General features: G+C 43.8%; 1 protein-coding gene across 3 annotated transcripts in view; it reads right to left on the reverse strand.

The window, feature by feature from the left end:
• SYNJ2 (synaptojanin 2) overlaps nt 1-26,142 on the reverse strand; it is a 573,751-nt gene that overhangs the window by 18,106 nt on the left and 529,503 nt on the right. For all 3 annotated transcript variants that reach the window (XM_073671522.1, XM_073671524.1, XM_073671525.1), the window contains 5 exons: nt 16,312-16,464; nt 9,057-9,188; nt 8,634-8,698; nt 7,241-7,349; nt 4,931-5,127 (listed from right to left, as the gene is read on the reverse strand). In XM_073671522.1, coding sequence (XP_073527623.1) covers nt 4,931-5,127; nt 7,241-7,349; nt 8,634-8,698; nt 9,057-9,188; nt 16,312-16,464 — 656 coding nt within the window. The remainder of the gene's footprint in view (nt 1-4,930; nt 5,128-7,240; nt 7,350-8,633; nt 8,699-9,056; nt 9,189-16,311; nt 16,465-26,142) is intronic.

Here is a 26,142-nt window from a genome sequence, read left to right on the forward strand (position 1 = left end):
AAGTCAGGCTGGAGTTTGCCAAAACTTACCTGAGAAAGCCTAAAACGTTTTGGAAGAATGTTCTCTGGTCAGATGAGACAAAAGTAGAGCTTTTTGGGAAAAAGCATCAACATAGAGTGTACAGGGGAAAAAAAAGAGGCATTCAAAGAAAAGAACACGGTCCCTACAGTCAAACATGGCGGAGGTTCCCTGATGTTTTGGGTTTGCTTTGCTGCCTCTGGCACTGGACTGCTTGACCGTGTGCATGGCATTATAAAGTCTGAAGACTACCAACAAATTTTGCAGCATAATGTAGGGCAAAGTTTGAGAAAGATGGGTCTCCCTCAGAGGTCATTGGTCTTCCAGCTGGACAATGACCCAAAACACACTTCCAAAAGCACTATAAAATGGTTTGAGAGAAAGCACTGGAGACTTCTAAGGTGGCCAGCAATGAGTCCAGACCTGAATCCCATAGAACACCTGTGGAGAGATCTCAAAATGGCAGTTAGGAGAAGGCACCCTTCAAATATCAGGGACCTGGAGCAGTTTGCCAAAGAAGAATGGTCTACAATTCCAGCAGAGCATTGTAAGAAACTCATTGATGGTTACCGGAAGGGGTTGTTCGCAGTTATTTTGGCTAAAGGTTGTGCAACCAAGTATTAGGCTGAGGGTGCCAATACTTTTGTCTGGCCCATTTTTGGAGTTTTGTGTGAAATGATCAATGATTTGATTTTTGCTTCATTCTCTTTTGTGTTTTTTCCTTGCAAGCAAATTAAATGAAGAGAATAATGCCAAAGAATTTGTGATTGCAATCATTTTCAGGAAGAAACTGAGTATTATCTGACAGAATTGCAGTGGTGCCAATACTTTTGGCCAGCACTGTATATAGGGATATCTCTAGCTTACTCTTTTGATGGTATCTGTTATCTAATATCTCACTAAGTCTCTAGTGTGGAAAACATATTTTTACTTTCAATACCACAACAGTATAACTGTGTTCACATTGCGCCATCTAGTGGACATATATACTCTATGAATTAGATGTTTTTAGTATACAAATATATACGAATCATTATAGTGTCACAGTTTGATACTGTGAATAAAGATACTATTGGTTGTAACGCTCATTCTTTGGTCCTGATACTGATGAATTTTTATCATTAATGAGGTTGTCCACTACTATAGATAATGCCCCAATGTATTTAAATGTTGGAAATAAGTTGTTTTGTAAATATCTTCTGGTCTGAGTCTTGCCTGTGAGTGGCGCTATTGCTGACTGCTCACCAGGCATCACGTGACTGCTGGCAGCAGCCGGCTCTGACATCCGCTGATGTTATGTCAAGTTACAGCTGCAGCCGGGTGTGACCCAGTGATGCGCTCACCCCTGGTTGATAGGCTGAGGGTGAAATTTCACCACGTGTATGATTGACAGTTTATCTACTGTAATAATGTATTGACATATATGATCTGCTAAGTCCAGTATCTGTTCTAGAGGACTAGATATGTGCACTTGTCATTGCACTTTTCGGCTTTCCTCGGCTTCTTTTCGGGTCCAGTGCATGCGCACCTGTACGTACGGTCCCCTCCGCACATACACACCGGAAGTGATGTGGCACAGCATTTCATCCACTATTTAAACCCGGGGAGCATGCTGTCCATGGCACAGCCTCTTTTATAACACCGGATTTCGATAGGACATGTATATGTGTTCTGTACTTAGCATTAGGTCTTCTCTTATGGGCAGTCTATTGGAGTATTGCTGGACTTACCTGTGGGCTTGATTCTCTTACTCGCACCCTTCACCCCCAATCCTGGTATGCATGGCAGCCCTCACCCCCAATCCTGGTATGCATGGTACCCCATCCCTTATCCCTATTGTGGTATGTATGGTACCCCTCATCCTGGTATATATGGTACCCCTCATCCTGATATGGTTGGTACCCATCATCCTGGTATGGATGGTACCCTTCAGCCCTATCCTGGTATGCATGGCACCCCATCCCTCATCCTGATATGCATGATCCCCCTCATCCCTATCCTGGTATACATGGTACCCCTCATCCCTATCCTGGTATGCATGGCCCCTCATCCGAACCCTGGTATGCATGGCCCCCCCACATCCCTATCCTGGTATGCATGGCCCCCTCATCCCCAATCTTGGTATGCAAGGCACCCCTCATCCCTAATTCTGGTATGTATGGCACCCCTCATCCCCAATTCTGGTATGTATGGTACCCCTCATCCCCAGTACTGGTATGCATGGCACCCCTCATCCCCAATCCTGGTATGTATGGCACCTCTCATCCCCAATCCTGGTATGCATGGCACCCCTCATCCTCAATCCTGGTATGCATGGCACCCCTCATCCTCAATCCTGGTATGCATGCCACCCCACATCCCAAATCCTGGTATGCATGGCACACCTCATCCCAAATCCTGGTATGCATGGCACCCCTCATCCCCAATCCTGGTATGCATGGCACACCTCATACCCAATCCTGGTATGCATGGCACACCTCATCTCCAATCCTGGTATGCATGGCACCCCTCATCCCCAATCCTGGTATGCATGCCACCCCTCATCCCCAATCCTGGTATGCATGGCACACCTCATCCCCAATCCTGGTATGCATGGCACCCCTCATCCCCAATCCTGGTATGCATGGCACCCCTCATCCCCAATCCTGGCATGCGTGACAGACTCATCCCCCAATCCTGGTATGTGTGGCCCCCTCACCCCCCAATCCTGATATGTATGGCACCCCTCATCCCTTTAACGCTGGACACATACAAAAAAATAAACACTTATACTCACCTTTCTTCCCTGTGCTCCAGCGCTGCTGTGTCCTGTTCTGCTGGAGGCCGGGGGAGGAGTGCGACGCCGGAGTACGCGCGTGCCCATACCGTGCTGTCCGGCGCCATTTTGCTGAAGACACACTGCAAATGTGTCTTCAGTAAAATGGCGCCGGATAGCGCTATGCGCATGCGCGGATTCCGACGCCTCACTCCTGCCCCAGTGTCTGGCGAAGAGAGGCGCCGCGGCAATGCTCCTCCCAGTCAGGTAAGTATGTAAAGCATGGCGCCGGAGATCGTGGTATGCGTTCAGTGTCTACGCATACCGCGATCTCCAGCGCCATACACTCCTCTTACCTGTAACGGCTCCATGCGTGCTTCTGTCTGGAGCCAGACTGCACAGGCGTGTTGCGCTTGCGCAGTCTATAAAGGCTTCAGACAGAGACACGCATCCCCGGTTATATTATAGATATTACCTTACATTATCCTGTATAATAGAATCAGACATGATTCAGAACCATTCTGATGATACTCATGTCTTGCACAATGCATGCATATTTGCAGAGATACATGTATATGTTTCCAGGGATGTCTTTAGCTCTCATTTTGTTTTGTATTATTATTATTTATTATTATAGCGCCATTTATTCCATGGCGCTTTACATGTGAAAAAGGGGTATACATAGCCAAAACAATTACTATAATCTTGAACAAAACATGACGGCGACTGGTACAGGAGGAGAGAGGACCCTGCCCGCGAGGGCTCACAATCTACAAGATATATGCTAATTAATTTTTTTGTTTTGTAGACTTTATAGTTCTTTAGATATCCTTTGTCTACCTAGTGAATAGGATCTCCTCATACCTCTGAAATGACCTTATATGACATTATGGATATTGTTCGAAACAATGCAATCAAATTGAAATATTTCAGTTTGTGTTTTTTTTTTTACCAGCATTTAGGAGTGTCCCATGTTTATTTAGACTTCACTTTTCCATTTTTTGTCCTATGTTTCTATTTAACTTTATGCTTGTATTGTACAGGTAATCTTGACAAAGGCGTGTTAGCCGAAACATTGGATGAATTTATATCTGTTACTCACCTCTTGGTTTTGAACTTCTGAATAAATATTTGAACTTGGATCTTTTGCAATTTGTTATGTTCTGTGCCGAAGGTTCTCTTTCTATATATGAACTTATTTTTCCAGCTAAGCACGAACTCCCATTTTTTGGTGTTTGGGCCTTTATAATTAAATAGAATAATCATAGCAGTAAATATTATATATGCACTTAGTCTCATGCTTAGCAGCCGCCGTTTTCCTCTTTTATCAGCGCAGCTCTGGTCGGACTCCAGCAGTTTGTGACCTGCCAGATCACTCCAGTGTAAGGGTCCACGATCAGGAAGAGCAGCGTTTTGGACGCAGCGTTAAAACACTGCATTCTACATAACAAGCACAGTGGATGGTGTTTATAGAAATTCCATGCCCACTATGCTTATATCTGCGTAAACTCACCTGCGGAGAGGGTTTACAAACCGCAGCATGTCAATTTCTGTAGCGGAGACACTAGCCTCTGGTACAGAAATTTCTACAATAGAATGTCATTAGATGCCATAAATCCGCATAGTTCCCTGAACACATGCAGATTTAAGTGCGTGATTAGAACGCAGCATTTTGGAAGCAGCAAAAATACGCTGCGTCCAAAACGCTGCCCTTCATGATCGTGGGCACATAGCCTAAGTCTGCGAGAGCCAGAACAAGACTTTCATAGACTTACATTGAGAGCTTGTGACCAGACAGAAGTTGTGGTCACAAGATGGCGGTGCGGGACTGAAGCAGCAAGGGGAAGAGCTGAAGATGGTGGCTGGTAAGTATAAGAATAGGCTCAGGGAACTCAGATTAGTTGCACCACTCCAGTATTGCAATTAAAAAAACGCTGGAGTGGTGCCTTAAATTTAGCATTTGTCTATTGTAGTGGTCAGCAATAGGACACCTATGGACATATTTAGAGCATAAGTCAGGAGATTTATACTACATTTTATCAGATGAACATGACCAGGACATGTTTTTCACCTCTGAATGTAAACAATGATGGACATGAAAAGCACACAATATTTTATGACACAATTATCCTTAAAGTTGGAATAACATACTCTTACTTCATTGTAAACAGTAGTTCTTTGATGGGGATCTGGCTGAGAACTAGGCACCCTTGGAGGAGGTCTATGAGGGACCAGTAGGATCTCTGCTTCTAGTGAGTAACCATATGATCCCTTGAGGGATATCGATTTGAGTCCTGCTTTTGGAAAACTCTGGTTGCGATGCAGTTCAGTTGTTACACATTCATCATCATTTTCTGAAAAATAAACAAAAACTTCCATTATGTCATATTGCAATAACATTATCATATAGAAGCTATTTTTTTTCATAGAAAAGTGTACCACAAACATTTCCTGTCATGCAATATATCAGATCAGCACCCGCCCTCCCTAGGTCCAGCAACAACATCACCATTGCAGCCAATCACTGAGCTTAGCCAGTGTATATGGCATAAGCCGCTGAGCTTAGCGACTGGCTGCAGCGGTGATGAGATCGGTTGATGTGAAATCACTGCTGCAGGCTAAATACTGAGACTGGAGAAGTGGCAGAAAGTCGATGTTGGACTCAGATGTTTTAATTTTACATGACAAGAGACAATTACGGTTCACTTTTACAAAAATGAAAGACCCCTTCAGTCATTGATATACGGCCAGTGTCTCCTTCCATGAATTTATAAAAGTTATTAAGGGAGATATATCAAGCAACAGAAGAATTCTGAAATGGGCTCCAGCATTGTAAATGATAAACTAGGTCTCAATTAATAAAACGGTCAAGTAGCTAGCAGCAGTTTCGCTGTTCCTTTTCATACACTGAGTACTGTGTGTAGAGTGGTTGGGATGGCAAAAAAATAAATGAAAAAATAGGAATTTTGATACCATAAAATCGCATTCTTGGAGTCTTCATTGGGGACACAGAAACCATGAGTAATATGCTGCCACCTAAAGGCTGATACTAAGAATACATCTATTACACCCAGCTATTTATTTAGTACAACAGCAATAGGAGGAGCAAAATCAAGACCACCCAAGCAAGGGAGGGTGCTGTGTTTCCCAGTAAAGGCTACGATAATGATTTTACATTGAATACCAAAAATCCTACTTTCTTTTCTTTCAGTTCACTTGGGAACACAGAAACTAAGGGACGCCGTAAAGCAATCTGTAGGGTGGAAAAAATACTGCAAAAGGAATAAATGCAATCCCTTAGGTTATCATCAGAGCAGCTGCCGCTTGCAGTACCCTTTCATCCATTGACACAAAGATATGAGCTCTGCAAAAATGTGGACTGAAGACTAAATAGTGGCCCTTTGGAATAGAAGAACAGACACATGGAGGCATATGACCCAGGATGCTTCTACCATACGGGAAGAGTGACCCATGCCCTGGCAGGAGTGCCCTAACTTAGCCTGATCTTCCACGATGGTAGATCGAAACCGGCAGGCAATTGTTCCACCAGAAGCGGTCCGACCGCTGCAAGAGCATACAGGAATGATCAACAAGGAATGGAATGTCTGGACAGATAGAACTGTGAAGCTCTGACTACGTCAGATAGTGTAAGAACCGTGGCCAAATGGCAGCCAGGCTGCCGTGTAGTGAGGTCGAACGGCAGCTGGGCAGCGGAGAAGTGAGGCTGGATGGCAGCAGCTATGGCGTAATGAAGCCAGACTGCAGCCAACCTGTGACTTAGTGAGGCCAGCCGGGCTGCGGAGTTGTGAGACCAGATGGCAGCCTGCCTGGTGAGGCAGTATGACACTGACTGTGGTGATGGTAGTCCCGCTATTTCCATCCTCATCCTCGGCGATAGTTTCGATAAATCATTGTTTTAATCAGCAGGAGATTATTTCTAGAGGATTTGTAAACCTGCTGTCATGCAGTCCTCCATATTCATGAGCTCTGTATAACCCCACCCCACCACTGATTGGCAGCTTTCTGCCTATGCACAGGGTACACAGAAAGCTATCAACCAGTGCTGTGGGCGAGGTTATACAGAGCTCCGTATTCAGAGAACTGGTAGATCTGTAACAGATAAAATAGTGACTATAAAAATTCCATCAAGCAGCCCACTTAGTGATGCAATGCTGGAATCAAAATGTCTGTCCTTAAGTCATGTTGATCTCAGATATGGTAGTAATTATCTGGTGACAGATTCCCTTTAACTTACTAACAATTAATAATTTTACTCATGCCTCAAATTTTCAAGGCACTCTGTACAAGATGGGTGCTCAGATTTGGCCTAACACTTCTGTGCTTAAAAATGAAAATTAGTGTACATAGAGACTCATTTACTCATTTTTATAGCCCAAAACTGTTTGGCAAAATAGACACATCAATGTACTGTACATGTGTGTCTCATATGCCACACACTAAATTCACCTTTTTTAGACTCCATGAGCCATTTAATGGCTTCTTCCGCTTCTTTTGCTGTCGTGGTTTTGATCTGTTTCACATTGTAAGGTTTGCTAATCCCGGATTTGTCCTTTGGCTATGAAAAATAAATAAATAACTGTTACAATTATATGAATAAAAGTAACATTTTGTTCACGCTAAAAAAAAAAAAAAAGTTCAATACGCTGAGAATCAAAAACAGGATTCATATGTTTCCCCTGTAGTATGCATTTACTTTATTCGGGTCAACAAAATCTACTGTTACAAAGTCACTGGTAAAGTGCTGGAGGGGAGATATGTTTCCCTGAGGCTGTTGGCGTCAGTGAACTAAAACCATTAAGTTTCCTCCAGCATGTTATTTGTTGAGAGGGGTTAAGTCCATTTGTAAAGGGAGTGGTTTTTGTGAATGACTATTGGGAAGGGTGGGAGGTCATTCATCATATCTCTCCGCCTCAGGGTGAGGTCTGGGGGAGTTTAAATTCTTGGCCAGCTGAGGCATTCTGAGTTCAATGTCTGGAGAAGCAAGCTCCGGAAAAGAGCTTGTGTTTGTTCCTGAACCCTGGGAAGTTGTTTAACTCCCAGCAGGCAAAGCCCTGCTACTGCCAGGACTGCGTTCTTTGTGTTACCATTTTTTGCTTTTGTGTTCCTGTTTTGCCCAGCAGGCTGTGTTTATTTTCACGGACTAAAGGTTGGTTTATGCTGTTATAATAAACCAACCAAAGATTTAAGAGACGGTGTACCTGTGTCTACCTCCGTGTGCAGCCGAGTCAGCGATCTACCACACTACAAAATGGATAATTAAATTACTTTCCTTCATTGTTGTTAATTTTTGCTAAAACACAAAAGCGTAGTCTACTTTTTTATAGCGAAAAACTTACATTTTAAACTTCAAAGTGAATGTCCACCTTTCAACACCATCTTGTTTTTATATCCTAGAGTTTTGTGCATAATGTATGTCAGTTCATGCTGGTCTTGATGAGGAGGTGTTCTAGAGTCAGGCATTACTGATTCATAAAGAGCCAGACACCTCCATGAATCAGGAGCTCTGGACAAGTGGTGTTTACGTATGTGTGCAGCACACCAGAAATATTACTCCATACCCTACAGGAGTAAGATTTGTGGTGCAGCAAACACTGCTGCTCATCTTGAATTTCACAGGCGCTGGTTCCAATGCTCCTGTCCCTCCCCAGCTCCGCTCATTTTGTTGAAGCTGATTGATAATGGTGTGAGAACATCAAAAGCCGCAAAATTTTAAAGCGGCCTTCATTTTCGCCAAAATGATGTCACTTTTCAAAGCTTTTTAGCGAAAACACTGCCGTAAAAGCTTTCATGAATCGACTTTAAATAATAAAGTTATTGATCCCTTACAGCTAAGACTCACAGGGTGATTGGGTGCACCAGGGAGAAGCTTAACTGACTGTTGAACAGATGCTGCAATGCTGTTTTCTGCAAAGAAAAGAATTTCAACATTATTACCATATAAAATATTCCTTTTCTTCTACATAAGTCAGGTCTGACTGTATTTCTCACAACATGTAGGCAGTCTTGTAATATCACTATTGCGCTATAGTGATATCAAAGCTTAGAAAGCAAAATCAAACTATAAATATAGGCCAGGGACACATACTGCTCTGATTTCTCTAACCAGATAATAGCAGAGTGTAAAAATCAAAATACAAATTTAAATCTATTAATAGGCTGTACCAAAAAAAGAGTATGATTTACATGTATTCAGAAATTACAGTATGGTATTACTTGCTTAATCACCATTTCATAACTCATTTTTTTCATTCTACATTCTTACTTGGAGGTGGTGGTCTCTGCGGTGGACGTGAAGGGGGCCTGTTGGGAACAGATAATGATCTGCTAGGAGAACCTGAGCACACCTCTCCAATATCCGGATGTTCCTTTTTTGAAGTGAACAAATCTACATCATCTGTTTAAAATTAAAAAAAAAAACAAGAAAAAAAGGAAAACTATAACAAGTTTATTCTGCAGTAGGATTTAGCATTGTTCTTATTAACTTCTGCCCAAGTGGGAAGCACTGTAAAAAAAATAATTAGATATACACAATTTACATATGGTTGAAGGATAAAGGATGCTGGTACAGCAATAGGCAAGAATCTCTCCAATCACTAGTCATGGATGGCAGCAGAGAAGAGTGTGGCAATGGTGCAGTGAACTACCTTTAGTAAAGATTGTCATTCATAACAGTAGAAACCTCAAACACAAAACATTTCCGCTATTTTTTTCTAAATAATCACTTTAGATATATTAACAGCAAAGAAGTGTATTTACTGGAATGTGAGTCAAAAAGCTAAATATATATTATATATATTGTGACAGGGTCACTGGCAATGTATGTGAGGAGAGATATATGTCACGAAGGTTGCTGTCTTCCGTGATGTGAAAACCCAAAAGCTTTTGTTCAGCATGATAGGTGCTGAAGATGTTAATCAGCCATCTTGGTTTGGGTTTTTTTATGAGCAGGCGTGAGATGGGCGGGACGCCTGCTCACCATATCTCCACCTCTAGGGTGTGGCTGGAGAGGTTAAATCTCCAGCATTCAGGTTTTTTTCTGTTGTGTGTTTGGAGAATGAAGTCTCCAGACTGTGTAAAACTTCAGCTCAGGAGGAGTTGATGTGTGCTGCAACCTAAGCGGGTGAATCCCGCATGCTATGGACTGTGCTATCGTTTAATTTTTGTTTTGCAGTTATGTCAGCAAGGCAGTGTTTTGTTGAACCTGCAGTGCTATATGCCGTTTTATATAAACCTGCAGACGAAAACGTTCCTGTGTCTACTTCTGGAACCAGCCGAGTGAGTCAATCTACCACAATTGGTTTTTCAAATGCGTGCAAGATTCCAGGAACACGTGTAGCTGTCACAGAAAACGTTATACGGCCTGGGTAAAGGTTGTCAGCCAGTGAGAGATGTCCGGCAGCATGGAGGAGCCAATCCGGCATCTGGCCCAAAGCCAACAGCACCAACAGCAGCTACAGAAGCACCGAGAGCAGCAGCAGCAGCAGAACCAGCAGAACTTGCAGCAGTAGCACGTACAGCAGGAGACAAATATGATGCAGCAGATCCAACAGCAGCAACGGCAGACGGAACTCCTAGCAGGGGAGGTCTGCAGCAGAGAAATCGCCCCTCCACCAACTCCGGGTGATGTCTCATACGTCTGGAAAAAGTTAAGGCGAGCTATGTAAAAGATGACCCCAGGTGATGATGTTGAGGCATTTTTGACTGTGTTGGAAAGGGTAGCAGAGCGGGAAAAGCTTCCACTGAAGCAGTGGGCGGAGGTACTGGCCCCCTATTTAACGGATGAACCCCAAAAGGCTTATTATGACCTGGCCCTACAGGATGCACAGGAGTATGCCAAATTAAAGACTGAGATATTGGCATGCTCAGGAGTTATAATGTCTTTTAGAGCTCAAAGGGTCCACCACGGAATGTATGCTTGCGACAAACCCCCTCGCTCGCAGATGTTTTACTTGTTACATTTAGTCCAAGAGTGGTTGCAGCCAGAGTCTTCCACTCCTCTCCACATGGTCGAGCGTATGGTGATGGACAGATTCATCCACTCCTTTACCAGGCCGGTACAGACTTGGGTTGCCCAGGGCGATCCTAAGAATGCGGATGACCTGGTTGGCCTAGTAGAGAGGGACCAGGTTGTCAAGAAATCCCAGAAACTGGACATCACCTTTTCCCTGTACCGGAATACACAAAGGGGGACGGGCTCACCACGGAGAGAGTCTAGAGCCACAAACCAGGAGCGTCCCTATCCTGCTGAGAGTCCGCCAAAGGCTGTTGTTAAGGACGTGATCTGTTGGAGATGTCACAATGCTGGACTCATAGCCGCCCGGTGTCACATGTCTTCTGAACCAATGGACTGCAGCTTAGGCCGACATTGTTCCTATTACGCCTATCCGGCCTGTGGTGTGCACTGTCAGCCCAGTGAGGGGAGGCAGGCATGTGCCGTGTCAATTAATGGGTTAATGGTACTTCGACTGTTGGATTCGGGAAGTCTGGTGACCCTGATCAGTGCTACACTTACCCACCAGTTGAACCCTACCACATCTGTCTGCGTTCGCTGCATACACGGAGATGTCAAGGACTAACCTGTGGCCAGAGTAAATGTGGAAACAGACTGAAGTGCCCAGTTCCATGTGGTCAGGATAGTCAAGGACTTGACACATCCGGTCATATTGGGGCAAAACTTTTCCTTGTTTTGGGATTTGTGGCAAAAGGGGGTTGCACCGAGTATCTAGGGCAAAAGCCAGATCCCTTGGGAAAAAAGTTCATCAGAAACAAAGATGGAGGAGTTTCCCCTGTGTGTCCTAGTCAGTGAGGAGGATGAGAATCTGACCAAAGAGGCCAACCTCCCCGAGTTAGAGGTGTCTGTAGAGAACTTTGGGACTGCACAAATTCGGAACCTGACCTTAAAGGGGCATTTGACAATGTTACTGTGTGTAATGCGGTTGCTCAAAAGCCGGTGGCAGACACCAGATTCCCACACTGCGGTTCAGGGGGAGTTATTGTATCAGGTTATTAAGCTAAGGGGTGGTGAGATAGTGGAGCAGATGTTAGTTCCAGGACCCTACCGGAGGAGGGTGTTAGACATTGCCCTTTCGCATGTGTGGGTCAAGAAAACTCAGGAAAGGATAATGCAGAGGTTCTATTGGCCTGGACGTTAACGGAAGATCCTAGATTATTGTAGGTCCTGCCCCACCTGCCAGATAACTGCTCCCTCTTCTCACTTTCGCAGTCCCCTAGTCCCGTTACCTGTGATGGAGGTCTCATTTGAGAGTACTGCCATGGACCTAGTGGGTCCCTTAGTTAAATTCGTAAGAGGGCATCAATACATTCTGGTGGTCATGGACTACGTGACCCAGTACCCAGTAGCGGTACCACTAAGGAACTTGTCGAGCAAGAGTATAGCCGGGGAACTTGTCCATACATTTGCCAGGACTAGCCTGCCAAAGGAGATATTGATAGACCAGGAAACCCGCTTCATGAGCAAGGTGATGAAGGAGCTGTGTAAGGTCCTCCAGATTTCCCAGCTGCGAACCTCAATTTACCATCTGCAGACTGCCTAGTGGAGCGCTTTAATATATACTTAAAGGTCGTTGAGAAAGACGGTCGAGACTGGGACTACCTGCTTCCATTCCTGCTGTTCTCCGTCAGGGAAGTTAAACAGACCTCCACTGGCTTCTCCCCGTTTGAGCTACGTATGGTCGACATCCGCGAGTGCTCCTGGATATCGCCAAGGAAATCTGGGAAGCCAAAGTTACGCCCCACTGGAGCATCATAGAGCATGTCGCCCAGATGCAAGAGACAATGGCAAAAGTGATGCCTATCGTGAAGGCAATCTACTCCAGGCACAGGAGGCACAGGCAAGGATGTACAACCGATCAGCCAGGCTGAGGCAGTTCCAGCCTGGGGACCGAGTTCTGGTGCTCATCCCCACAGTTGAGAGAAAGTTCATGGCCAAGTGGCAAGGTCCATATGAGGTGGTGGAGAAATTCAGCTAAGTGAATTATAAAATCCACCATCCAGGCCGAAGAAAGCCGCACCACGTATATCATTTGAACTTGCTCAAGCCGTAACAAGATAGGGAAACCGCGGGAGCTCCTTGTCTGGGAGCTAGTCCTGAAGCCAAAGTGGAGGATGTTATGATAGCGGAGACTATCTCCGACCCAGAAGCAACAGTGTCGAGAACTGCTGCAGCAGAACCGTGACCTGTTCCACCATACGCAGGTGGTGGAACACGACGTACTAAGAGAGCCGCTTATAAGGGTGAAACTTAAGCCCTATAGGATTCCTGGAGGACTCCATGAGGTGATCTCAACTGAGGTGAAGATGATGTTAGACCTCGGCATGATACAAAGAGCAGATGGTTGAGTCCCATCGTTCTCGAACCAAAGCCTGACGGGGAGTGGAGATTTTGCAACGACTACTGCAGGCTGAATGAAGTATCCAAGTGTGTGAACCTGTGAGGTACATTACCACCCTCGACCTGACGAAGGGCTACTGGCAGATCCCCATGTCCCAGAGTGCCAAGGAGAAGACTGCCTTCTTGCCACCTGATAGGTGCTTTCAATACACCAGAATGCCGTTCGGACTGCAAGGGGCCCCAGCCACCTTCCAGAGGGCTATGGATCGGATCCTAGCTCTGCATAAGAAGTATACTGCAGCCTACCTTGATGACATTGTGGTCTTCAGCCCAGACTGGGGTAGTCATCTACCAAAGACAAGGGTGATTTTGGATGCTCCGAGAAAGGCGGGATTTACTATAAATCCCCAAAAAATGTGCCACTGGGAAGGAAGAGGCCAAGTACTTAGGCTATATCGTTGGGAGAGGCGAAATCAAGCCTAGGTAAATAATGCTGAGGTAATCCAGAAGTGGCCGCAACCGCTCTCCAAGAAGCTAGTGAGGGCGTTTCTTGGAATTGTGGGATATTACTGGTGGTTTATCCCAAATTTTGCCATGATAGCCGCACCACTTACAGATCTTCTAAAAGGCACCAAATCAACGATGGCCAAACGGCTGAAACGGAGACGGCGTTCCAAGAGCTGAAGCTAGCACTATGTAAGCAACCGGTCCTAGTCGCATCGGACATTAATAAAGAATTTGTGGCCCAGACAGATGCTTTAGAAGTTAGCTTAGGAGCCGTGCTGTCTCAAGAGATAAATGGGGAGGAACATCCCATCTATATCTGAGCAGGAAGCTCTCGTCCTGCGAGAAAAATTACACCATTGTGGAGAAAGAATGCTTAGCCATAAAATGGGCCATAGATATGCTGAAATATCACCTACTAGTTTAAACTAGTATCAGATCATGCCCCTCTGAGGGTCACGCAAGGTGTGGGAAAGACTAAGTGCAACACAAAGGGAAGAGGGGAAGGGAGCCCAGACTCTAGGGAAAGGGGGGAGTGGAGATCTCTAGGCTGATCTGATATCACTCTATCTCCCCTACTGTCCCTATATTGGTTCTTCAACAATCGCGACACAGGAACCTATCCCTGTATCTCCCTAGCACTTGGCCCTGGATAAGGAAGGGGGGGGTGAGCACTAGTCGATCCCCACTAACAACTAAAGACAACAAGGTAGACAGACACGGGGGAAAGATAACTTAGCTTGAGCCGACTTCAGGGAGATTACACACACATCCTCTTAGCACCAGAGAGGAAGTAAACAGTCTGCACTCACTCCAAGTTTTCACAAGGAAACATGTTAATATCACCGGCACCACCCTGTAGCAAAGTAAAACTATTTAAACACCCAGGCAAGGGTGTCAATTAGAGCAGGAGGGAGGTAGCCGCTGGGTCCTAGAGTGAAACAGCTAAAAAGGTGTCTGTAATGCCAAATGGAGAGATCTTCTGCAACCAACTGCAGGGCGACTATCTGTCACATCTGACACACCCATGACATTGAGATGGTTAAGGGAAAAGAATGGTAAGAATTCCCATGTGACTAGGTGGTTCTTAGGTCTCCAGGACTTTAGTTTGCACATGGAATGTAGACCCGGGAAGTTACACGGTAACGCGGATGCCCTCTCTAGAATTCCGTTTGGTGTCTGAAAGTGCCAAAACCCCTGGCTTTGGGCAAAGGGGCAATATGTGACAGGGTCACTGTCAATGTATTTGAGGGGAGATGTGTGTCACGGAGGTTGCGGTCTTCCATGATGTGAAAACCCAGAAGCTTATCTTGAGCATGATAGGTGCTGAAGAGGTTAATCAGCCAATATAGTGACAGTAGTTGAGACAGGGTGACACTAGACCAGACTAGGAGGTCTCCACTCCCCCCTTTCCCTAGTGTCTGGGCTCCCTTTCCTTCTTCCCTCTGTGTTGCACTAAGTATTTCCCACATCTTGTTTGACACAGATGCAGCAAAACAACCCCAAAACATCTTTGAACCTACACCATATTTGACTGAAAGTAGTGTGCTCTTTTCTTTGTAGGCCTGAGTCAACAATGGGGTCTTACTGGGTCTCCTGCCATAGTGTTTCATTTAATTAAAATGTCGACTGATAGTTCGCGCTGACACTGATGCACCCTCAGCCTGCAGGACAGTTTGAATTTCTTTGGAACTTGATTGGGGCTGCTTATCCACCATCCGGACTATCCTGCATTGCAACCTTTCATCAATTTTTCTCTGCTGTCCATGTCCAGGGAGGTTAGCTACAGTGCCATGAGTTGTAAACTTCTTGATTATATTGTGCACCGTGGACAAAGCAACATCAAGATCTCTGAAGATGGACTTGTAACCTTGAGATTATTAATATTGTTCAACAATTTTGGTTCTCAAGTCCTCAGACAGTTCTCGTCTCCTTCTGTTTTCCATGCTTAGTGATAATACAGGCACACAATGTAAAGATTGAGTCAACTTCTCCCCTTTTTATCTGCTTTAATGTGTGAGTTTCATATTGCCACACCTGTTACTTGCCACAGGTGTGTTTGAATGAGTATCTGAAACTAAGTTGTTTACCCACAATTTGGGAAAGGTGCCAACAATTTTGTCTGGCTCATTTTTGGGGTTGTATGTGAAATTATGCCCAATTTGCCTTTTTTTCTCTGTTTTTTTGTGTTGTTCCAATACACACAAAAGGAAATAAACATTTGTATAACAAAATCTATAATTGCTATAATTATTACACCATTTTATTGTATACTAAATAAACTTTTTAGCATAAAGTGAAAACATTAAAAAAAGAAAAAAAATGTGACATTTTCGTTAAATATTTAGAATGCCTATGCTTTGTGTCAATTGTGTAATCCAGAAAAGTTAGTAACGTTGGGAATGAAAAGCACTTGTTCTCCTTATTTTCGTGACATAAAAACAAACCCAGAAATAGGTTGCTACCTTGATTATTGTATGGGTTTATAGTAACATAAATACATTATAGGTAACCTTGATTATGCAAATCATACAAATGTGCATCCATACTAATAGCATTAGATGTTAAACAAACATTAACATTAGATGTTAAACTTCCTACCAAGGGTTACAAGTACAGTAACTCTTTTACTGCCGAAGAACTTAAACTATAGTCTACATACCTTTAAATGAATGTGATTTTTTTGGACTAGGCCTAGAAGCTTTGCTTGATCCGCACAGCTGTTCATTCCCCTGGACCACATCATCAGCTGCTGCTTTGTCAGTCATTAGATGGGGAGGCAGCATGTAATCCGAATCATCGTCCAATAAGTCACCTGCAAAGAAATGTCAGTAATCGTGTAGACCTCAGGAGCATCTTATGTGCTGTAAGAGCTAAAACCACAAAAAAGTATGTAACCAACAGAAGGAAGATTAGATGGATAGAGAAATAAATCAATATCTTTTTTTACATGACTTCAATGACTGTGACCTGATAGTTAAATGGGTTGTCCAGCAAAACAAAATAAAAAAATAACAACCAAACTGTTTATTTGTGAAAAAAAACAGAAATTTACAGAAAATGCTGAAAATGTTGCAATTTTCAAACTTTGAAGTGAAGTCACTTTGAGTGGTCTATTTGACAGAAAATTCCCAAAAGTGACAGCATTCTAAAAACTGCACCCCACAAGGTGCTCAAAACCACATTAATGGAATGTGGAAAGAAAAAATAAACATTAAACTTTTTTTCACAAAAATGTTACTCACCATTTTTGTGCAATTTCTCCTGAGCACCTCCCCATATGTGGGGAAAATCACTGTTTGGACGCACGGCATTGCTCGGAAGGGAAAAAGCGCGATTTGATTTTTTGTATGCAAAATTTGCTGGAATAATAAGCGGATGCCATGTCGCGTTTGAAGAGCCCCTGATGTGCTTAAACAGTGTCACACACTAAAATACGCCTTTCTTTTGCAAAAAAATAGTTTTTGCATAGCCATATTTTGATATCTAGAATTTTCCTATATTTTGGCCGACAGAGTCATGTGAGGGCTTGACGAGTTAACTTTTTTATTGGTGCCATTTTCAGGCACATGATATTTCTTGATTGCTTTCTATTCTGATTTTTGGAAGGGAGAATTAACAAAAACCAGCAATTCAGGAATTGCTTTTTTCTGTTTATTTTTACATCGTTCCGCTTGTGGTAAAATAGATAAAGCAGCTTTAATCTTCAGGTCAGTACGATTACAGCGATATCACATTTATATATATTTTTTAATGTTTTGGCGGTTTTATACAATTAAAACTATTTTATAGAATCACTTTATTCTGAGAGTTATAACTTTTACACTTTTCCGCTGATGGAGCTGTATGGCAGTTTATTTTTTGCAGGACAAGATTCCATTTTCAGTGGTACCATTTTTATTTACAATCGTCTTTTTGATCGCGTTTATTTCCACTTTTTATTCAGCGGTATGTGATAAAGCATAGTTTTTATTTATTTTATTTACACTGTTTACTAAAGGGGTTAACTAGTGGGACAGTTTTAAAGGTCGGGTCATTCCAGACGCGGTGATACCAAATATGTGTACTCTTTTGATAATAAAATAAAAATATTGTTTTGATAATAAAAATATTTATTTAATGGTACAATATATTTTTATTTTATTTTATTTTTAATATTTTTTAATTATTTTTTTCACTTTGTCCCACTATGGGACTTTCGCTTTTTGCAGGCTGATAGCTTGAATGGTATAGTAATGCAGGAGCATTCCTATGCTATACAAACTGTCAGCGCTGCACTGACTGGCAAACTTGTTAGATCATGCACTGAGCATGATCTCACAAGTTTGCTAGCTCTGATGACCCAGATATTGTCATGACGACATCGGGTCACCATAGTAATGATTGCGGGGGCGCCAATCCAAGACAAGAGGGGGCTTCCTCCCACTTCCTGGTCTCTAAATGCTTTTAGAGAACAGCATGTAGGGGGTGGAAGTGCCTGGAGCGGTGCAGCACCGCTCCTGGCAATAAGTGCTGGGTGTCAGCTGTCAAAATCAGCTGACACCCGACAGCGATTGCGCGCGCAAGCACAGTCTCTGTGCGCGCAAAATTACCTGGACGCATCCATACGTTCAAGGATGGTAAGTACCTACCGACCTGGAAGTATGGATACATCCAAAGTCAGGAAAGGGTTAATATATAGCTGCTGCAGGTGACCACATTCTTTTTTTTTTTGGGGGGGGGGGGGGGGCAGGAAAGTTGACTATATTGTCATCCATACAGTTTAATGTGCTTAGTGTTACATTAAGGTGGTATAAATGCCAAAAAAACAAGACCAATTTTTTTTTATTTAATAAAAATAAACTTGGATTCCAGAGACTTAGCAATTATAAAATGCGTAAGGCATGCAGAAATGAACAGGAAAGTGGAAGTGCTGATGATGGTGCACACAACCGATGAGGACGTGGGGCAGGTGCGACTACGCCTGTTGCTCAAGCACAAGAAACACTCTAGTCCACAACACATAGCTTCCTGTTCCATTTTGCAAGGAGGTACGGGACACTGCTTCTAAAGCTACACCAGTGCGAACAAGTGGTCAGTTGGATAGCAGATAATGCTTCAGGATGCTTGTCAGCACCACCCAGCCTTCCACACGGTAAAGTCTCACCAGCCAAGAGTCTGGATCACTTAATCCTCACCAGATCATCCTTCCTGCCACCATGGTGAGTCCCATGAGAGCAGTGATCCCACACTAGGTGACTCCGAGGAGCTCTTTACATCATCATTTCTTGATTGTGGCCTCTCACCCTGCATGTTCCAAGGGGGACAGGAGGACATGTGGTTTATTGATGCACAAAACTTAGAGGAGCCACGGTCACAAGATGATGATGGTGGGGAACGGCACATTTTGTCTGAGGTAGTAGATGATGAGTCATAGTTGCCATTAAGTCAGGTTTTTGTTAAGTCAACAAGTCAGGAGGACCAGGGTGTCGTGGAGGAAGACAAGGTGGTGGATGACTAAGTCACCGGCCCAACCTGGGAAGCTAGCATAAACAGTGAGGCCAGCAGCACTGAGGGGGAGAGATCAGCAGCACAGAAACAGGCAGGAAGAGGCAGTGGGGTGATCAGTGGGAGAAGGTGGGCAACTGTTCCGCGGATCACCGACACTTGTGAATTTCTCCATCAAAGAGTCAGTTGTTTCCCAGTCTGGGACTTTTTTTAAAGAGAGTTCTGAGACAGAAAAAAATTGGTCATTTGCAACCTGTGCCATGCCAAGATCAGCAGGGGCCTGACCACCAGCATGATAAGGCATAGGTCATCTAAGCACCCAAGTCGGTGGGCCGAATGCCTGGGTCCACGATTGAAGCCAGCAGGTGACACCACTACCTCTTTCCCTTGTGCTAGGTGCTTGCTAATCCCCCATCCATGACACTGGCTCAAATGCCTCCCTCCCTGCACCTGTCCTTGCACATTCTCAGGCACCATTCCAAATCATTGTCCCAGCACATAGTTCAGCTGTCCTTACCAGAGGCCTTTAAAATAAAACAAAGTTCTCGACCACCCACGGGCCCAAACGCTAAACAGGCACAGTTCCAGGCTGCTTACTGTGGAAATGTTGCAAGTTAGGCTTGTGGACACTGAGGATTTCCGCTGACACACTGAGGCAGCCTTCCCTCGCTACTCGGTCCCCAGTCGCTACTATTTTTCCCGGTGTGGCGACCCCACCTTGTACTACCATGGGTCCAGTAACATCACCCATGCCCTTACCAACACACTTACTGGGATTGCCCACTTAACAACCAACACGTGGACAAGCGCTTGTGGCCAGGGACGCTACATTTCCATGATGGCACAAAGGGTGAACATTGTGGAGGTTGGGGCTAAGTCCCATCCTGGCACGGCACATGTGCTACCGACGCCAAAGAATGTTGGCCCTACTTCTATCAGGGTTTCCGCCACCTCCTACACCAGTTTCTACACCCCCTGCTGCTCCTCCTCATCCTCCATCTTCAATTTATCTCAGAGCACATCGTCCACATCAGCCAGAAGCTGGAAGCTCTGCCTCAGTGAAGTGGCAACAGGCTCTGCTGAAGCTAATTTGTTTAAAAGACAAAAAGCACACCGCAGCAGAGTTATTGAAAGAAATAACAGACCAGATGTCTGTGCTTTTTGCTGCTGAATAAAGCATGGTTGTGTGTGATAATGTCCTTAACCTGGTGGCGGCTGTGAAGCTTAGTCCACGTGCTTGGCCCACGTGCTTAACTTGGTAGTTCAGCGGTTTCTGAAAACCTACCCAGATTTGCCAGACGTTTTAGTCACGGTACGCCGCGTCAGCGCCCATTTCCGCAAGCCAGCTACAGCTGCCACCGCTCTGCCAGTGCTGCAGCAGCGCATGCAAGTGCCAGCTCAATGAGTGGTGTGTAACATGACCACATGCTGGTACTCCATACTGCACATGCTGAGGAGCAGCAGAGGCCATTTGTCGAATACCAGCCCGCCTGTATTCTGGTCAGCCTCCACACATAACTACTGAAGAGTGGGCATCGATGTCTGACATTTGTGCGGTTCTCCAAAACTGAGGACTCCACAAAGATGGTGCGCGGCGATGACACCATAATCAGCGCACCAATCTCGATTCTGTGAATACTTAAACAGTCACTGCTCACAATTAAACATGAAGCTATACATGTGGACCAGGTGGAGATGGAGGAAGACATGAGACAGGAAGATACTACCCAGCCTCATCTCATCTGCTCAGCGTGGATTAGGTAACAATGAGGAGGCGGAGGAGGAGGAGGAACAGGAGCTGGTTGCTAGCGCATAAGTGGCTAGTACCCACACAAGCTTCATCCTGTCTCTACTATGTGGATGGGCTGAGGAGGGGAATGAGGAGGAAGAGAGGGAGGAGGAGATGAAGAGTTGTCACCATGGTGGCGACAAGGAAATGTTAGCTGTAGGGAGCTTGGCACATATGGCCGACTTTATGTACCGCTGCCTTTCCCATGACCCTCACATTGTAATCTTGGCCAAAAAAAAAAGAGTACTGGTTGTTCACCCTGCTAGATCCGCGCTACAAGGAGAACCTTGCACCTCTCCTTCCTGAGGCAGAGAGGTCTACTAAAATGGTGCTATACCAGAAGGCCATTGTGGAAAATATGGAAAAATTCCCATTAGACAACTTTAGCGGCAGGGACAAACTTCCTAGCTAAACCAAGGAAGAGAGGCGAGGAAGACACACCAGAGGCAACGGTATACTGTCAAAAGCATGGGCCAATTTCATGACACCCTCCCAGCGTCCAGGGCCAGATGACCGGGCATTTTTGACAAGGAAGAAAAGTTTTCAAAAATGGTCAAGCAAAAATGGTCAAGCAATACCTGGCCAACAAAACCAGCATACTTCCTAATTCCTCTGTGACCTTCAACTTGGAGGTGTTGTGGTGCCCTGCCACTAGCATCTTGTCTGAGGGGGTTTTCAGTGATGCTGGGGGAGTCATAACAGACAGTTGCTTTTGCATGTCAACTGAAAATGCTGACAGGCTCACTCTGGTAAAAATGAACAAAGCCTGGATTAGCCCCGACTTTTCTACACCACCAGATGACAGCAGCACATAAAGTGTTTTTAACTTTCAATATTTGAATGAGGCCCTCCAGTTGTTGCTTTCAAGGGTCTGTAGATGACAGGATGACCCTCCTTATATTTTTTTCCTGGCTTTGCACTTTGTGCAGAGCTTTTATAAGTGTAGGAGCACATCAGCTACACTTTCTTAATTTTTTTTATGAGCTACTCCAGTTGCTGTCTTTAACGGAGCATTGATGACCTTCCTTATAATTTTCCTAGCTTTGCACTGTGTGCAGAGCTTTTGTGAGTGTAGAAGTGCCACAACTACACTTCTTCACAATATTTGAATAAGGCACTACAGTTGGTGCCTTCAAAGGTGTATGGATGTCCCTGCTTCTAATTTTGGCAGGCTCTGTACTTAGTGCAGCCTTTATGAGTCTATGAGTAGCACTACATGACAATCTGAACAGAATGGGTATGAGGCATGTCTAATACAGAGTGTATCTGAGTCCCTCTTCCATCAAATTTTTGGCAGTTATTGCTTCCTTCATAAATTACATTGAAATTTAAAAAATTTTAATGAAAATTTAAATTTTGGTTTACTTACATTATTTTTTAAAATCCCTTTTAAATGTTGCCTTATATTCAAATCATTATACAGAAACTAATGTTTCTTAACATTTTTTTTTCCTGTAAACTCCTGTCTCATCGATTTTGAATGTTTGTCAGTCCTTACAGTGGAGTAAAAGTGTGACACTATTGTTCTCAGCAGCGATCTGGGAGTCAGAAATGCTGACAGTGGTCTTTCCTATGCGGTTTCTCCTTCTATTTAGCAATTTTTCCATGTATTTCAATATTTTCCATGCCCCCGAGACCTCCTTGTAGGAAAAAATGCTCATATTCCTCATTGATTCCCATTATACTCGTTACCCGAAACGAGCATTAGGAATTGCTCAGTTCGAACAATGAGCATCCGAGCATTTTAGTGCTCGCTCATCCCTACTGGTTACGCTAATCTAGTGGATTTGACAGGCACAACTCCTATGAAATCATGAACATACTGTACAGCTGGTGCTGCCCTGTGGCTGGTGGATAGATCCTCCAGCCGTTATTGAATTCAAATTAATAGATCCAATTAAACGAGTTTTGCAGATGAATAAACTAAATCTTCATCTATAGGAAATATGTTTTTTATTATTCAGAACGCATTTTGACGCTGAACTGACATCTTTATCAAATGAAAAATTCACATACAAAAGAAAATTTTTTTTTTTTTTACTTTATTCACAATCCATTCCCTTCCTGTCAGTTGTGTTCCCCTCCCCTATTTTAGATTTTAAGCATCTCAGTAGGCATTCCTATTTATTCTTGGTGCCCATCTTATGCTTTTAAACCCCATAATGTATTGTGTCTTGTACATTTGTTGTTTTTTTTAACTTGATAAAGATGTCTGTTTGGTGTTGCATCATGTTGTGAATATAAAAAACAACTTATTTCCTATAGTTGAAGATTCTATTTAAGTGGTCATATTTAAGTCATTTCTTGATGGAGAACTGGTGTGGCAGTAATCAGGCCTGTGTGTGGCTAGGGAAATTGAACTCAGCTTTCCAAAGATGTGATAAACCGCAGTTAATTTATGTTTTAACTTCTTAGTGACTGGACCAGTTTTTTGTCACTTTATGTAGTAACAACTCTGGAATGCTTCAACATGTAACATTGATTTTGAGATTGTTTTTTCATGACACATTATGCTTTATAATAATAATGGTAAATTTAGGTTGCTATGTTTTGCTTTTATTTGCAAAAACATCAAAAATTTGATAAAAATGTAAAAAAAAATAGCAATTTACAAACTTTGAATGACTTTCCCTTTAATCCCAGTAGTCATACCACACAAAAACATTAATAAATAACATTTCCCTCAAGTCTGCTTTACATCAGCACCATTTGTAAAATGCTGTTTTATTTTTTTAGCATTTTAGAAGGTTTCAAAATGTAGCAGTAATTATTCAAGGAAATTTACAAAACTTATTTTTATACCGACCTGATTAGTTTTGAAGTGACTACCTATATATTGGAAACCCCCCAAAAGAGATACAATTTTCAAAACCGCACCCCTCAACATATTCAAAACTGCTTTCCGGTTAGTTCATTAACCCTTCAGGTGCTTTTCAGGAATTAATGCAAAGTAGTATGACAGGAATAAAAATGATAATTTTTTACCACCTAAATTTTGAGAACTTTTGAACAGGCCGCTATAGCCAGCAGACTCTAAGGCCGTTATTTGGCCATGAACTGGTATGGCAAATATCAGGAACACGCAATCAGGATCACAGGGTGGCAATGGGGTCACAGAGAAAGCCCCCCACACTATGTTAACCATTTAGATGCTTTAGTGCCAAAACTGATCATGGCTGATGCAGCACATTGTCAGCTATAGTGCACAGCTGTCACATGTCAGAAGAGGCTAGTCTCTTATATTGCAGGTCAGTAAAAAGACGTATAGTTGGTCACTAAGGAATTAAGGAGGTGGAGGGGGTAATCACTTTTTCTCACAGGGCCCTGTAGGTATGGATTTCTTTTACCTTAATAATAAAGACCTTAATAAACTGCATTTTGTGTTGACTTGTGTTATCTTTGTCTAATATTTAAATTTGTTTTGTAATCTAAAATATTTGAGTGTGAAACATGCAAAAGAATAAGAAATCTGGAAGGGGCAAACACTGTTTCACACCACTGTATGTATGTATTCAGATGCAGTTCTGGTCATGTGGAAACAAAGAAAAGTTCTGCCCTATGGAAAGCACATGACCTGAAGTGCAGCTGTATGAGGACAACTGGCATAGAAAATTCATTTATTTTAAGAAAAACACCGTATAGTTCATTTATAACGCTGCCCTTTAGATGAGCAAATGAGCAACCATAGGTGCAGAGAATTTCAACATAATCATGACACATATAAGACAATTTGATTTAACGTATCAAACCAAGTGCAATAACTTTATGCAAGTCACAATTGACCACCACTGTATTGGGGCTTGATGTGTGCCTAGAAAAATGATTGCAAGGTCCTCTCACTGCTGAGGTAGGAAAATCTCTCACAACCCTCTCTTCTTTCACGGCCATAAATTGACAAAGAAGGGGGCTTACTTAGATATTAAAATGAGCAGTCAGCCTGCCCACTCTACAAACAGCTCTGGTTATGTGGAGACATCAGGATACAGGACTTTATCTTGGGCATCTGGCATAAATTACCGTATTTTTCGGACTATAAGATGCACATGACCATAAGACGCACCTAGGTATTAGAGGAGGAAAATAGAAAAAAAATGTAAGCAAAAAATGTGGTCACGATGCACTGTTAAGAGGGAGCGGGTCTGCTGCTGACACTGGAATAGGGGTAATGTCCCCCAATTCTGATAATATCCCCCATCCTGGTAGATATGCCCCCCTTCCTATTATACGTGGCTCCCATCCCCATCCTGGTATGCATGGCACCCCTCATCCTTATCCTGATATGCATGGCACTCCTCATCCCTATCCTGGTATGCATGGCACTCCTCATCCCTATCCTGGTATGCATGGCACCCCTCATCCCCATCATGGTATGCATGGCACCCCTCATCTCTATCCTGGTATGCATGGCACCCCTCATCCTATCCTGTTTTGCATGGCACACCTCATGCCTATCATGGTATGCATGGCACCCCTCATCTCTATCCTGGTATGCATGACACCCCTCATCCCTATCCTGGTATGCATGGCACCCCTTATCCCTATCCTGGTATGCATGGCACGCCTCATCCCTATCCTGGTATGCATGGCAACCCTCATCCCTATCCTGGTATGCATGGCACTCCTCATCCCTATCCTGGTATGCATGGCACTCCTCATCCCTATCCTGGTATACATGGCACCCCTCATCGCTATCATGGTATGCATGGCACCCCTCATCCCTATCCTGGTATGCATGGCACCCCTCATCCCTATCATGGTATGCATGGCACCCCTCATCCGTATCCTGGTATGCATGGCACCCCTCATCCGTATCCTGGTATGCATGGCACCCCTCATCCCTATCCTGGTATGCATGGCAAGCCTCATCCTTATCCTGGTATGCATGGCACCCCTCATTCTTATACTGGTATGCATGGCACCCATCATCCTTATCCTGGTATGCATGGCACCCATCATCCTTATCCTGGTATGCATGGCACCCCTCATCCCTATCCTGGTATGCATGGCACCCCTCATCCCTATCCTGGTATGCATGGCAAGCCTCATCCTTATCCTGGTATGCATGGCACCCCTCATTCTTATACTGGTATGCATGGCACCCCTCATCCCTATTCTGATATGCATGGCACTCCTCATCCCTATCCTGGTATGCATGGCACCCCTCATCCCTATCCTGGTATGCATGGCACCCCTCATCCCTATCATGGTATGCATGGC

Source organism: Phyllobates terribilis, unplaced genomic scaffold (genome assembly GCF_046119375.1).
Source record: "Phyllobates terribilis strain yellow unplaced genomic scaffold, ASM4611937v1 Scaffold_3__8_contigs__length_932513732, whole genome shotgun sequence".
In the NCBI taxonomy this organism is placed as follows: domain Eukaryota; kingdom Metazoa; phylum Chordata; class Amphibia; order Anura; family Dendrobatidae; genus Phyllobates; species Phyllobates terribilis.